The sequence below is a fragment of the Pieris napi genome, chromosome 19, assembly GCF_905475465.1.
Source record: "Pieris napi chromosome 19, ilPieNapi1.2, whole genome shotgun sequence".
Classification (NCBI taxonomy): Eukaryota; Metazoa; Arthropoda; class Insecta; order Lepidoptera; family Pieridae; genus Pieris; species Pieris napi.
Genome location: NC_062252.1, coordinates 4,850,608 through 4,865,818, shown reverse-complemented (window position 1 = coordinate 4,865,818; position 15,211 = coordinate 4,850,608). Strand labels below are relative to the sequence as shown.

Here is a 15,211-nt window from a genome sequence, read left to right as displayed (position 1 = left end):
TTCCGTGACTGACGTATAAAAATAAATATTTTTATTTACATATATTATTTATACATACACCGTGTATGTCAAATTTTGATAAAATCTAATATTTATTTTTCATCCTTTTATTATAATATTTAAAGTAATTATTCGCATTTGGTTTTATAGTTTCATAAGAGACATAATTCAGTTTTGATTCATACAAACGCCACATGTATACATCCCTAGTTAATGGCGAATAAGTCAAACGTAAATCTGGGCTAACAAAACTCCACTGATATTGGCTAAAATGTTGATTGTTATTCATTGTTTGATAATATTTTTTATAAAAGCGACAATTAGTGTTAAAACATCTACACATTTAAATTATTTACCAGATGTTGTTTTTATACTAATTGACGATTTGCGATTGTTACCGGAATCGGATATAAAACTTCATAATATTCAAAACTTGGCGGGAAAGGGTATTTATTTTCAGAACGCTTTTGCTCAGGTAGTATTATTTTATATTATATGTCGGTATTAAAGGTTATTATCAAATATCAAATACAATTTAATTTTCTCTTTGTTTCAGCAAGCATTGTGTGCACCAAGTAGAAATTCGTTGTTAACGGGGCGTAGGCCTGATTCGTTACGCTTATATGACTTTTACAGTTATTGGCGTGACGAGGTAGCAAATTTTTCAACAATACCCCAAATTTTTAAACAAGAGGGATATGAGACATACTCTGTTGGAAAAGTATTTCACCCTGGTCGAAGTTCCAATTTTACGGACGATTTCCCATATAGTTGGTCAGTAACACCATATCATGCCCCGAGTGAAAAATATAAAGATGCTAGCGTATGTAAGGATAATATAACAAACGAATTTCAAGACAACCTAATATGTCCCGTTGTTGTGAATGAGCAGCCAGACAAAACTCTTCCAGACATTGAAATATTGAGCCACGCTATTGATGTATTAAAAACAAAAAATAAGACTAGGCCAATGTTTTTAGCCGTAGGTTTTCATAAACCACACATTCCGTTAAAGTTTCCTATGGATTATTTAGGTAAGATACGCAACGCTAACAATAAATCCTGTGTATTGTGTTATGTATGTCATTACACTAATATCGTATGTATTTGGCCACAGCATATACGTTTCACGAGTATTTTACTCAACTACAAAAAAGTGTCACGCAAAGGGTATTTTGTTTCTTAAGACTAATTATTTGAGCTCGTACTACTCTTTTTGTACGAAACATTAATTAACCCCAAAATTTTAATTCCGAACTTGCACACTGCATTATCCTCTGATAGGTAAAATATTTTTCGCAGCCAGAGTACCAATAGAAGATATATCGCCACCTTCATTCCCAAATATACCAAAGAACATGCCTGAGGTAGCATGGCAACCTTGGACCGATGTCCGTCGTAGAGACGACATCAAGAGGCTAAACATACAATTTCCTTATGGAACTATGCCTTCAAACTGGACCTTGAAAATTAAACAAAGCTATGTCGCTGCTTCGTTATATGTAGATGACTTAGTTGGGAAACTATTGCACCACATTGATATGAGGAAAACTATCGTAGTTTTAACTAGCGATCATGGTGAGCTATCCACTTTTATACTTGCTTTATAAAACGCGACAAATTATACATATTTAGCTTTGTGCTTTCTTCGAGTATCCGAGACAGTATAATTTAAACTCGAACCAATAATGATAAACTTTTTTTTTTACTTTATATAGAAAGTAAATGACTTCTACCCTAAAGGATTATAAGACTTATCACTTGTATTTTTTCAGGATGGTCACTCGGAGAGAATGGCTTATGGGCGAAGTATAGTAATTTTGACGTTGCTCTAAAAGTACCCCTTATATTCTACCACCCCGATCTACACCCAAAAACTGTCAAGAGTCCTGTAGAATTAATCGACATATTCCCCACAATAATACACCTGGCTGGCCTTAAATCTAGTATAAAAAAATGCAAATCTCCCTCCGAAATACAATGTTATGAGGGCACAAACCTTGTTCCACTAATTTCAAATCCAAATAAATTTTCAATAAGTCAGTATCCGAGGCCTAGCGTGAAACCTCAAAGAAATTCCGACAAACCACGCTTAAAGGATATAAAAATAATGGGTTATAGTTTAAGAACAAAGAGATATAGGTACACAGAATGGTTATCGTTTAATACGAAAAACGAAACATTTGGAAATGAATTATATGACCACAATAGCGATCCATATGAATCAAACAACGTTTATATGAAACTTAAATATAAACATGTTAAATATAAATTATCTAAATTACTTAGGGGTGCAATATCAACATAGATAATATATTAAATCGCGTTTAAGAATCTGTGGAATTTACCAAAACAATCGTTACCATGGTAACCAACACTTAACTCGAAAATTAAAACTCACATTCATTTAAACAGTATATTTATTAAATAAAATGTATTTAATATAATAGCACTCTTTGGATGGCACATGGCCAATACTATTTATAAATGCTTCACTTAAGTTAAAAGATTTAGTTTAACGTGAACCACACGTTTACACGATTTTATGAATTTAAGCCGTTGATTCGACTTTAATATTTAAATATACAGATAATTTTAATTAGACGAACAATTTCAGCGGAGTTTGTAGAGCGGCATTAAAACAAATGAAGGTTAAATGTGAAAGCCTAAAAAAAAGTCACTTTCGCCTATATTATGTATAATTAAATTAGCTTAAACAGTTAACGCACCATCACAATTATTTCCTAGAGGGAAAACGGACATAGTGCGTAATAGTGCAAAAAAATAATCCTATTTTATGCCATATATTAAAGGACTAAAGCATCCGTCTATGTTACCATGTTTTTTTTTAATACCGTGTTTATTAATTCATGTAAATTAGGTATTAACTGTTAAGTAAAAATGATAATCATAAACCCTAGGTTAGTACAGTTGAGATGTATAAAAAGTACCTGGTTTATACTTTTAATACAAAAAAATTTAAACAAATAAATTTACATAAATATGTGGTAACCTTGGTACTATCATCCTTAATCTATGTTTTATTTATGGCAATGTTATTAATAAAAATTCTAAAAACTTAAGATTCATATAAAAGTATTAAGCCTATATTCAAAGAATCAAATTTGTATTCAAAAGCTACTTATATAAGGTTTTCAGTACATTCATAAATAGGGGAGTTTAATTTCCGTACCCCGCAGAACTATGATTTCATTACAAAAAATAATATTGCACAAATATATTTTTTTATTTATCTATCTCTACATGTATAAAAAACATATTACATATGATATACAAATTACTTAAATTATTCAGGTTTATTATTTCTATATTTAAATAGGAAATATACATTAAAATAAATTACAGGAAATAATACCAGTTTTTATACTAAACTTCTCTTTTCTTCCGGTATAATTTTTCTAGAGTTCTCTTCCATTTCCAATTGTTTAAACCTGGCGTAAAGCGCAGTACTTGCTAAAACTATTATGTTTGACGACCACCACATTGAGTTCTTACTTTCGTTGTACCACTGTGTTGCCATGACAGTTTGAGCACATGCTTTAGCTGTACCTGAGATATTATGGGTCAGTGGTGACGTCACCTGAAATTATTAATTTAAGACTTACAGAGATTAATTATTTACGTAGTAGTATAAACCAGGGCACTCCCAATAGTGCGTAGGGCAAATGTTTGTGCTTATTAAATTAATGATTGTGCTCAATAAAAAGACTGCTATAAAGAATTAAAAACGTTGAGTTTATAATGTAATAAATACTAGTTATCTTTCAAAAAACTAATTTATAGGCAAAATGGCAGATCAGAGGTTAAAGTGACATATGATTTATCAGTGCAATACACGAACTGCAACGCTAGTTCAATGCACTACATGACGTTTAACTATATAGGGTGGCCAAAAAGTCGTGGATCAAACGCAACTAGGGGTTAGATTGGGTCATCAGCTGCAAAAAATTGTTCTACGGGAGGTCCTTCAGCTCAACCCCTGCAGAGTTATATTTTATTTTGCGTTTTTATAAGAAAGTTGACTTTTTTACTAATTCTTATTGAATTTCGAAAAAATCTACATCCTGTATCTTTTTGAAAATATCCACTAGATTGGTACTGACGAGTCCTTGCGTTAGACATGCTATTTATGGTTGTTTATTGGGTGTATTGAAGATAACATTATGTTATACAATATAAAATTTTCTCAAATCATAACCTTTTGTTTACTTCGGACCCCACTGTGAAAAAAACATACTCTACCGAGAAGTGACCCTGTATTACAAGTTTTGGCGCATTTAATAAGGATTCTGAAAAGATATTACACATGGCCATGAGTGGCTCTATCTTTCTAGGACGAAAAAAGCACTTACATAAACTTTTTGGCCGCCCTGTATAATGTGATTGCAGATAACATGGCTGTTGTAACATCTTATACGTATTCACTAATATATTAGTGAGTCAAAGCCGACTTAAGAAACATCGACAAGTCGTGAATGACGCGTGTCGATAGAATATTTTTAACTACCCCAATGTCGGAATTAATTTTGTTGATAACTTCATTGAATATTTTTATATGTATATAAGCTACAATTCCCGGCTGGGATCGACACACTGGACTAACCAACTGAGTCATGGCAAATTTAGTTATCATTTGGAAAATTATGATAAACCTTACTTTAATTTGTAATGATGTAACATATCCAATGGCAAAGCCACAAAGACCCCCAATGATCATTTGCGTCCAGAAACCAGTACTGTGGTAGTTTGAATAATTCCACAGCACACTTAATTCTCCATTCAAAACCATTAATGGCAGGAACAAAATAATGGAGTATGCATTATTATAATATGATAATAGCCATATTTCCTGATTGACGCTTGGTAAAACAGACTTTGTAAAAATTGAATATAGTGACAACATCAAGGACCCCACTACTCCATATATTGTTCCAATTAATGAAAATGATCCTGTAAGAAAATAAATTCGAATATACTTCCCCTATAGTAATGTTGTAGGAGACCAATTAGATTAATTTTTAACATTTGAGCAGTGTTGGTGGTCTAGCTTCTGCGTGTGTCTCACATCCTTGAGGTTGTAGGTTCGATCCCCGGCTGTGCACCAATAGAATTTCTTTTTACATGCCCATTTAATATTAGGTTGAATGTTGAAGTGATGAAAAAGGCTTGCTTTAGACCCATAAAGTTGACGATGTGAGTCAAGCACAGGAGGCTGATCACCTACATGCCTATTAGTTTCACAAATGATTAAGAAACAGATACAGAAATCTGTGGCCCAAACCTAAAAAGGTTGTAACACTACTGACTTACTTTTTATTTTTAACCATATTTAATTTAAAATCACAAATTATATTATTAATTTAAGTTAAAATTAGCAATCCTACAACAATGCAGCATGCATGTAATTTCTTACACACTATATAAAATTCATTTCATATCATAAAGAACATAAAATATTTGGCTTTTATAAGTCATTTGAATACTAAACCTACAGAAAAAGATGTTTTAAATTTGAGGACAATAAAAAAAAATTACCTAATAGTTCTTCCTGATCTACTCCCACATAAAATCCTAAAACTATGAAGGCACAGCACATAATACATTTAAAAGATGTCTTTTGTCTCAAAAGCACCCAGCTAAATATTACATTGAAGACAGTGGTGAGAGATCTGCCAATGTAGTAGAAGGATACACCAACATACTTAAGACATAAATTGTTTGTTGCTATCATCAGTGTAAACATTATTGACAAAGGTATTACCTGTAAACGTAAAAAAATAATTATCTTGATTGATAATATACATACATAACAGTAAATCTATTGCACTGACTAAACAAGATAAATACACTATGATAGAAATGTGTTATCATTATAAATTGTCTACCTTCCAAGCCACTTCAAGATTCCATGGTGTTCCTTGAGGAAATTTAAATATACCGGGTATTCCACCTGTTCTACTCAATGAAAAACATATGGTAAAAGATACTACACATTGAAACCATGTTATAAACAATGGTGCTTCTAATGCTACTGTTTGTCCACTAAGTAAACTTTTATTTACAAATACTGTGGCAATAGATACAACCCTGAAAAAGATATTAGTATATTTAAATAAAAGTAAATTCCAAGTTCATAAATATTTAACTTTTTAGGTTTATTGAATAACCAAGAGGCTTACCAATAACAAGCAACCACCAAAAATATTTTTATGTATCTAGAACATAAGTCAGTCTGGTTATCCATTGTTTTATATCGATGCATTTAAAATAATTGTTTAAGAAATCAAGGTGATTTGAATTTTTTCAATTTCATTTAATATTTAATAGGTTTCACGAAAAATTTAGTGTTTTATCAACAACTTCATTATCTCGATGTTAAGTGTTCGATTATAAATCTATGATATAATTTTCAGTGCCCCCTGCACCGGTCTTTCAGATTCTACGAGTCTTTTTCAAAATAGTCGATACTCGAAATAATAATTAATACCTATTACTTAATAATGCAGTTTGTGGGTTACTGAAATCTGCATAATATTATATCCCAAAAAATATATTATAGTCTATCGCTATCAAGCCTGAAGCCACTTGTACATTCAAGTTAGGGATGTGAAAACATAATCGATTAAAATCGATTTTTTTAAAAGTAAAAATCGATTTTTTTACGCGATTTCATCAATCATGAAATCATAGTCGATTTTTTATCTGCCATCTCCCGCATTATGTCTGGTCTTTTATAACCCGGAACTCGAACTATTAGGGATATTCGATATAAAACGATGTTTACAATGCGATACATTGAATCCGATGCTTTGAAGATGAATTGATATACTTGTTTTTGTAAAACATCGAAACGATGATAAAACCAGTTAATTTTACAAAAACTCAAGTTTGAATGGAACACTATAATTTAAAAGTAAAATCAATTTATTCAGCAGCTCAAGACAACATACAAATAAAAAGACAACAAAAATACTGCAATGTGCTACTGAAATGGCATACACTCGGCATTTATCAAATTTCCCCTACAATCTATCAAAACGAGATTTTGAGAAAAGTTACGAGAGAGTTATTTTCGATTTCGATTATTCTTCAACGTTAATTTGTGTTCATAAATTCTATTGTTTATTTTTAATTAAAAAAAAACCATGAAAAATAAAATATTTAGGGTGTTTATTTTGAAATTAATTCAAAAATTAGGAAAAAATCGATTAATAAAAAAAATCTATAATTTTTTTAAGAAAAAAAAAAACGATTCATAATAAATCGATTTTTTATGCAGAATGTCACATCCCTAATTCAAGTCAATGATAAATTATTCATCATTCAACTTCCAAGTTTCAACTTTCGACATTGAGACTTGAGTAATGAGTTGCTAACTGCTATCTGTAATTGACATCTGTGATCTGGGGGTCTAGCCATATTGGTGTCGAAAAGTATTCTACATACACTACCGCTTTTGCGTAATTGTACTGTCGAAAACGCTTCGTTCGTAGCCAAGAGGCATGTCGATACATTACCGCAAAGTCGACAGCGTAGATGCGAGCTGCTGTTCGTAGCACCTTATTCCGTCATATTGTCTCTGGATTAAATGTATTCCTAATGTCACTTTTATAAACAAATAGAAGTTAAAACTTTACAATATTTTTGTAAATTTGCAATTGGAAGCTGCAAAAGGGACATTAGAATGTCAGCAAGGTTGGAACAATTTTCGATTTAAGTGGAATTTACGGAAGGTGCAAAGTGAATATATGAATTTTAATTGCATGTTTAAATTAATTATGTTTTGTTTCATGTTTTCTCAGAAATTTAAGGCTACAAATAAATACAATATTTTAAAATTGCATAATCGCGATATATAATAATAATTAGTAGTACTCATACTTTGATATTTTTAGGATTTGACCTCACAACTAATCTGCAAAATGAAGAAGCAACATATTTTGTTACCGCTTAGAAGAAACAATAGAAATAGTACTGTGGATTGATAAATAAAGAGTGAAAATAAGGTTGACTAGAAGTTGATAAAGTCCAAGGAATTAAAAAACAATAGAAAAAAAACGTAGACTAGTGAGAACACTGAAATTAGAGTTTGATTTAAGCTTTAATTAGGTTTGGTGTTTGTGCTTGAACATTTTTAATGTCAATTTGAAAGCAGATTTTTATATAAGTGTAGATTTTATTAGTGATTTGCTACTAGTTGGAATTATCTCTGTTTATGTCCATCAAACAATTTCAGTTTAAGTTAGAGTCATAAAGGTTGATTGTTTATAATATATTTATAAAAAAGAGGGATTAATTAAAATTATAAAATAGAAATTTAGTCTTAAATTATAACCCTTAACCAACCTTTGACTCCATATTGATGCTCCAACATCTTAGATATAAAGTTAAGTTTGATGCTTATTTTAAGTTCACATTTATGTCAATTAACTTTTGGTTATATCAGTGATTTGCTACTAGTGAATATGTAAATGCAAAATCTGTTTAAGTAAGAAATGAATAAACATTGTATGTTATGTATTTGTCAGTTTTATTTTTGGTAATTTACCTGTCTTCTTTAGTAGGAAAAGCCATTAAAGTGGTTCACAATATTAGTTTATTTTACAAGAATATACAGATAATGCATATATGAATGACCCTAACAGTTAGGAATATTAAACAAACAGGTAGCAAAATAAAAATGTTTCAGTTATGGTTATTTTTTATTAAAATAAGGTACAAATAAGCATATGTAACAACTTATTAAACAATACAGACATTACTACTGAACACACACAGGTGCATCAAATTAAATGCATTACTACCTAATGTAGATGTATTCATATTTATATATGTAGATAATTAACTAATAAATGTAAGTGTTAGTTTGCAGCAATGTCAATATCTTGTTTGTGTGCTGTTATATACAAAAAATTGTTCAATTCATAAAACCTAACGTTAGATGTTGTGATAATTTCATAAAATTACTATGATACCTACAGTTACTATGAATACATCCTGGGCGATTAAAAAATAGTGATTGTTTCCTTAACACAACAATTGTAAATAATAATAGTTATTGTAAAGATATAATTCTTCCCAAAATCTACAAATGCAGTTTGTTTATAATAATGTCTCATTAACATTCAACCTGCTGAACTTATTAAGATTAAATGTAGAAGAACATAGTTTCAGTTACTGTTTCCTGTTCTTGAGGTAATGTTACTTAACCAACCATTTTTTTATACTCCATAGCTTCTCTTTTTCTGAAAAGAAAATATTTTAGTTAGTACTTTGATCAAATAGAAAACTGACAAACTAAACTGTAAGATCGGTCCAAGGTTTGTTCAATAGGTAACTTTAGTATTAAAACTCTTTACTTAATTCTAAACTTTAAAATATACTTAATTTGTCACTGCTGCTTATTGTCAATTAAAGTTCTTAATAACCAAACAATGTCAGTAACTCCCAAAGGACTTGAATTCAAACTTCTCATTCATTAACAATATTATAATAACTTCTCTAGTATATTAACTTAGTAAATAATTAAAGAAAATATCTGCTTACCATTCCTTAGTATTGCTCTCTAGATTTTATATTTCCAAAGTTCATGAAGTATAAATCCACTTTATTTGATTAATATAATCAATATTATATCATTAGCTTCTATTATAATTACAATAAAATATATTTAGAACTTCTAATTATGTTCATTAGTAGTCACTAATGAACATAATTAGAAGTTCGCTTTATCATCTGAAATATACAAATAAAATGTACAATAATTTTACTTTGTGATTACATAATATATGCAATATTAAATGGTATATGTATTTTTTAAATTAAAGAACAATTTCATGAACTTACATGCAATATAAATATCAATAAGAGATATCCAATATAACTAGGATTTACCTCTACTAATTTGCTGATTTTCTTGATATTTTCATATTTATCTGTGTCTATTATGTTATCCTCGCATTGATTCATAGAAAAACTAAAACTCTTAACTTAAAAATATGAACTCTAGTTTAAATTATTATAATTACACGAGAACGTTAAAAAAAGACAGATAACAAATTAAAACCATTTCGTAATTCGTTAAAACGTCCAAAATATGACATGTTTTTAAAACGGTAGTCATTAAAGATGGCAATAGTTGTACTTAATTATTGCAAACAGCAGCTTTTGAGATCACGCTAAAACATGGCGGAGAAACGCCGTTTTTTCTACACTGCCGAAACATTAATTGGCCGTTGGCTACCGAATAGCGTAAGCGTTAATGTGTGTCTTTTCGTAGCACTGTCATGGCGTCGCTTATTGTATCCCGACTCACGCCTTTAGGGCCTAGGCTACCGACTGTCGACACGAGCTGTCATTTTCATACAAATTTAGTTTTCGACTTTCTACATACACTACTGTTAAGCCATCTTGGCTAGACCCCCTGGTTGACGTACTGATATTGTGTATGACAGTTAAGGGCTATTTGACAACTGACAGATTAATTTATTTCACAGCAATGAAAGAGTCCAATCCTGACTTTAGATTTCTGACGTCATATGTCATTATCTTGGTAGGTATTTTAATTTCAAACTTGATTATTTTTCACGGCTTGTGCAGTATCGGAATTTTTCATTTAAACAAAAACAAAATTAGTGTGAACAGACTATCACTAGCCGCCCGATACTTAACATAATTTAAACATGTCTTCGTCTCCAGAAATTAAGACTACGGACAATGAGGATCCTGAGACTCCTTTAAATTTTTTTAGTCAATTACTTAGACCTGTGAATGTGTTCTTGACTGTTATCATCGTTATATTAGTGTACAAAATTTTGAAAAGTAAGTTTAGTAAGGCTTCCGTGTATCCCCCCAGACCGGAACTGCCTAAAATTAGGAAAGATATGACCGTGGCTGAATTGCGACACTATGATGGTAATCAACCTGATGGGCGCGTTTTAGTAGCGGTAAATGGTTGGATTTTTGATGTGACAAGAGGGCGTCGCTTTTACGGTCCTGGTGAGTGCATCTGTTTTATTAATAGCACCAATGAGTCAGTCATTAAGTATTCAGGCGCGACATGCATAAAACTACGTTTTTCCTAATCTGTTGCCTAATGAATTCCAATTGGAGAATGTTTATTTCAAAACATAGGTTTCTATTTATCACTTATATAATTCTGTCACGTTTAAAATTATAGTACCATAATTTTAGGTGGTCCATATGCGGCCTTTGGTGGGAAAGATGCTACTCGAGGTCTAGCAACGTTTTCTGTAACATCATCAGACAAGGAATATGATGACTTAAGTGATCTTAATTCAATGGAAATGGACTCAATCAAAGAGTGGGAAGCGCAGTTCCGGGGTAAGGTTTAAGGACCCATATATTATATTAAGCGTATTAAACAAAACAAAAATACATACAACCATAAGGTTTAGGTGCATATTAATTAATTGAGTCTTAAAGTTAAATAACTATAAATGAAACAAAGGATTTTATTTGTTTGACATCCATATTTATCATTAATTTTGTCTGTTCATAAATACTTACATGTATCACATACTTTAACACATTTGAATTACATATTAAATATTTATAAATATACTTGTTGAAACAACTGTTTGTGCATGTATTTAGTGCATTACAGAAACAAGTTCAATCACCTCATCTGAATTGTTTATTTACCTTAATTTATTTTATTTTGTACTGTATAATTAGGGTAATGACACTGTAGAGCTGCTCACTTTATATTATTTGACATTCAACCAATGACTGTTTAACATTGAATGGATGTGACTATGGATACCTATTAGGTAATTGTTACAATACTGATGTCAATTATAAATAATTAATATTTGTTGTAATGTTAGGTAGCTTACTGAAATACACAGCAGTTAGAAAAGTGCTATTATTTGCAGTATCATTAATGAAGTACAATAATTGTATTTGGTTGCTTCCTCATAAATTCTCAACTTTTATGTATTCCTATATTAGATTACAAATCCACTACGCTTTACATCATGTGTCCTATGTGCCCTACTGATTTAAATTGGCTTAAGAAAAAGATTTATATGTGAAATAGTTTATTGAATACCATATAAATAAAGTACGAACACATTTTTTACAGAAAACTATGACCTGGTTGGTAAACTTTTGAAGCCTGGAGAAGAACCAACAAACTACTCTGATGAAGAGACTGAGGAGACTGAGCCAGTCAACAATCCAGAGGACAAAAAAGCACAATAAAACTGGATTTAGGTTATGATAAACTTATAGATTGAAAGAGTTTATGGTTAGAAGGGCTTAATTTAAATCTTGTATGGATCTTATAAATTATTCAGTTGTGTATATTTTATTTATTAGGTATTACTCTCAGGTGTTGTAGTTACTGAAACTTTTGGTGACTTCATAAAATCGTATCCACAAGATAAACTTAGTTTGTCAAACAGAAAATATAAATGAGAAATATCATTGTCTTTTCAAGTCTTTAAAAGTGTAAATTTTATTACCATAAATTGGAGACTATTAATTAGTTCTCTATCAATTGCAGTACCTCTAAAAAAATAATATAACAAAAACATGCCATTTTTAAATGTAGCATGTGCTGAGATCATGTTTAAAGTCTGCTCTAGCTAATACTCTTTCCTTTTTATAAATTAAACAGAGATGGATTTTGTATGATTATGTATAGTAATATCAGAAAGTACTTAATACCTAGATTATGCTGATTGAAGCGTTAGCAACTTATTATCATAGAGGTGTCATAAGTTCTTGAAATTTTAATATCACCCCTATTAAGGATTAAATGGTTGTTGTTATATTTCCAACCAAGTCCTTGAATTCCAGAAATAATAAAGAAATATTTTTTGCAAACAAATTTATTTCATTCTGTAGATGGCTTCAAAAGAGGACACCTCTATATATTCTTGATGGAGTTATCTGAAGCATTTCAAATGAACTTTATTGTATGTAATATGGTAATTGGCCATGATTGACATACTATAAACACATTGATTTTGACCTTTTGTTTAGAATTTTCATGTGAACACCATTTTTGCAGTCAAATTTGTTTAAAATTACACTTCTATAATCATACTATATCTATCTCTGTTTAAAGGACATCTATATTTGTTGCTTTGTAAATGTTTTCAAGTTATAAATGTATTTATAATATAGTATATTTACAGTTTTGTGAATTGAAAGACTGATGGCGATATGTTTATGTGAAGGACCACATTCCCCTTTGCGCTACCTTTATTATGGTTCAAGGATGGTTTTTTCCTCACTACTAATAATGCATTAATGTACAAATTATATCTTTGTTTATTATGAAAACCGTTACTTGACCCATTATATTTGTCCATTAGATTTAGCATTTTTTGTGGACGGTTACCTAATAACAAACAAGTTTTGACCATCAGTACTTAAATACTTAAAGGTTACAAATAATATCAGTTATTATAAAAGTTGCTGCTCTTTGTTGTATTATCAGTGTTTATCATTGTCGTTAGGGTTTAATTTTTTAATCTTTTTATTGTTAATGCGTCTCACAATTCTGCTTAGATTTAACTATTAATTCGTGAAATTAAAATTGAATTCGCCTATGTTTTTAAATTTAGATATTTTGTATTGGAGTTTTTAAGAATATTATGGACTGAGTTAGGATTGATAAAATGTATGGCTTGTGTATGATTTCCACAAATTGCTGTTATTGTCACACTGAAAGTTTGTTGAGTGCTGTTTTATAATATTTAATATTCAATAGAAAGTATTTTAGATACAAAAGTTGCATACACTTCCATAGCCAACCCGATTACGTTTATAAAAGTGAGATGATTCTTTTTCAGCAAATGAACTAACAGTAAATAGATGTGTTGTCCACCGAGGCACTTAAGCGCGAGCAGGTACTCCCTATAATTCCCAGTACTTAAGTTAGTTAGGCTAATTAAATGCGCATTTTTCATATTAAAAGAACATGCGCGAAGTTTTCCCCACCATGTCTGGTTACTTTACACTCCCATATATATATTATGAAACGAAAAAGAACAAGTGCATGAGCAATTTGTGGAGTCTAATGATTATTTTAAGGCTTAGAGATAGGTGTTGCAAAAAAATGTTAAATTGTTTTCGATGTCATTAAGTAAGCAGATTGAACTTGTAGCAACAGAAAGTGAATGCCTTAATGATTGTTGTGACTGAAAACATTTGGTGTGTATGTTATGCTTTGGTGTTAACAAATGAAATTTATGTAATATTTATTTGAAATTTTCACAATATAGCCTCTTTTATATGATTTGTTTTTATTTGAATGCGGGAAGCTGTAAACTTACGTAACTTCGATAACGATTGTTGTCGTAACTACAATGAGATTTTGTACGTTGTTGTAAGAGTGTAAATCCAAAGTAAATACTATTAATTAGTAATCAAATATACTGTCTAGTATATAAAGTCACTATAGCATAAAGAAAAGAAAAAGAAAAAATATGGAATGTATGCTAAAACAGTTTCACAGAAATACAAATAATAATTATAATCACACACATGAAAGCCGGATTGTAAGATAAGACAATATTTAGGAGATTCACCTATCTTAAAGAGAAAATATACCAAAAATACTAATAATCACGAAAAAAGACGGCTTGAAGAAGCATAATAATTGTTTTACTTATTTAAGGGTAAAACTTGCTGAATTTCTTGCCCGTTCTTCTCAGAACAAGGCCTCCTGGTAGTTTTGCTCTTTCGCGAATTTTGTAAACGTTTTTGACATTCATAAGCATGATTGATTTTAATTGCTTCTTCCTAAATCAAGCATTAGAGGAGTGCGAAAACAGGTCGGCATTAGTAAGAAAAGAATCTAGAAATGAACACATTTTGTGAAGAGGCGTGCGAAACCAATTGGTTATGGGAGTCGATAGATTAAAAGTTCTGTGCGTGCGTAGAGACCTGCCTTGCGATTCTGTAACTCACTTTTCGAACTCTCACAGCGGTGTTCGCAGCGGCGGTCGCGCTCAAATCAGCCGTGAAGCAGTCATTTTGTTCATTCTGATAAACTACAAGCTCTAGTTTATTGTTTATCAGAATGCCAAATCATAAAATGACTGCTGCACGACTGATTTGATAAAATTTCACTCTCATAAATTTTTCATAACGCGCCAAAAAAATGCTACACAATTAATCGTTCAATTTCGGAAATTTCACGAGGAATGAAAAT

General features: G+C 30.7%; 3 protein-coding genes and 1 long non-coding RNA gene across 5 annotated transcripts; 2 read left to right on the top strand and 2 right to left on the bottom strand.

The window, feature by feature from the left end:
* Positions 1 to 96: 96 nt before the first annotated feature.
* Positions 97 to 2,315, top strand: LOC125059049 (iduronate 2-sulfatase). Of its 2 annotated transcripts, XM_047663235.1 has the most exons (4): positions 97 to 475; positions 557 to 1,034; positions 1,303 to 1,578; positions 1,776 to 2,315. In XM_047663235.1, exons 1-4 carry the CDS (start codon positions 272 to 274, stop codon positions 2,306 to 2,308), a joined length of 1,491 nt encoding a protein of 496 aa, XP_047519191.1. In that variant the 5' UTR covers positions 97 to 271; the 3' UTR covers positions 2,309 to 2,315. The 2 variants fall into 2 exon arrangements, with proteins under 2 accessions (XP_047519191.1, XP_047519192.1); XM_047663236.1 differs by lacking the exon at positions 97 to 475 and having other exon boundaries at positions 578 to 774.
* An 87-nt stretch (positions 2,316 to 2,402) lies between these two features.
* LOC125059050 (GDP-fucose transporter 1) lies at positions 2,403 to 6,613 on the bottom strand. Its single transcript, XM_047663237.1, has 5 exons — positions 6,201 to 6,613; positions 5,907 to 6,108; positions 5,557 to 5,782; positions 4,679 to 4,971; positions 2,403 to 3,601 (listed from the first exon to the last, which is right to left on the bottom strand). The coding sequence occupies exons 1-5, from the start codon at positions 6,281 to 6,283 to the stop codon at positions 3,383 to 3,385; spliced, it is 1,023 nt and encodes a 340-aa protein (XP_047519193.1). The 5' UTR covers positions 6,284 to 6,613; the 3' UTR covers positions 2,403 to 3,382.
* A 2,097-nt stretch (positions 6,614 to 8,710) lies between these two features.
* LOC125059052 lies at positions 8,711 to 9,967 on the bottom strand. The gene is made up of 3 exons (XR_007118604.1): positions 9,916 to 9,967; positions 9,568 to 9,756; positions 8,711 to 9,266 (listed from the first exon to the last, which is right to left on the bottom strand). It is a non-coding gene; the product is annotated as an uncharacterized LOC125059052 (long non-coding RNA).
* A 584-nt stretch (positions 9,968 to 10,551) lies between these two features.
* On the top strand, positions 10,552 to 14,290 carry LOC125059051 (membrane-associated progesterone receptor component 1). Its single transcript, XM_047663238.1, has 3 exons — positions 10,552 to 11,019; positions 11,215 to 11,364; positions 12,128 to 14,290. Exons 1-3 carry the CDS (start codon positions 10,704 to 10,706, stop codon positions 12,244 to 12,246), a joined length of 585 nt encoding a protein of 194 aa, XP_047519194.1. The 5' UTR covers positions 10,552 to 10,703; the 3' UTR covers positions 12,247 to 14,290.
* The last annotated feature ends 921 nt before the right edge of the window (positions 14,291 to 15,211 follow it).